This window comes from Phaethon lepturus, unplaced genomic scaffold (genome assembly GCF_000687285.1).
Source record: "Phaethon lepturus isolate BGI_N335 unplaced genomic scaffold, ASM68728v1 scaffold41965, whole genome shotgun sequence".
NCBI lineage: Eukaryota > Metazoa > Chordata > Aves > Phaethontiformes > Phaethontidae > Phaethon > Phaethon lepturus.
Genome location: NW_010543354.1, coordinates 1 through 284, shown reverse-complemented (window position 1 = coordinate 284; position 284 = coordinate 1). Strand labels below are relative to the sequence as shown.

Here is a 284-nt window from a genome sequence, read left to right as displayed (position 1 = left end):
CCCCCCCCACCCCAGCTGGTCCCCGTGCCTGGGCTGAGCCCGCAGAGCCCTGCCCATGGCCACCACGGCACTGGGGACAGCACTGCCCTGCTGCGGGGGCCCCAACCCCAGTGTTGCTCTGGCTGCACTGTGCCCAGAGGCTCAGGCTGGCATGGAGTCGGGGGCAGGATCTGGCCTCACCCGGTCCCTGAAGTCAACGGTGGCCCCGCTGTCCAGCAGCTTCTTCAGGATGTCCGTGTGTCCCTCCAGCGAGGAGCGGTGCAGCGCTGTGCGGTGGAACTGGG

General features: G+C 70.1%; 1 protein-coding gene across 1 annotated transcript in view; it reads right to left on the bottom strand.

The window, feature by feature from the left end:
• The window catches only part of LOC104621766 (ankyrin repeat domain-containing protein 2-like), a gene marked incomplete at its 5' end in the record, with an annotated part of 1,205 nt that extends 924 nt beyond the window's left edge, over positions 1–281 (bottom strand). The window contains one exon of the mRNA XM_010288328.1: positions 181–281. Coding sequence (XP_010286630.1) covers positions 181–281 — 101 coding nt within the window. The remainder of the gene's footprint in view (positions 1–180) is intronic.
• Positions 282–284: the final 3 nt, after the last annotated feature.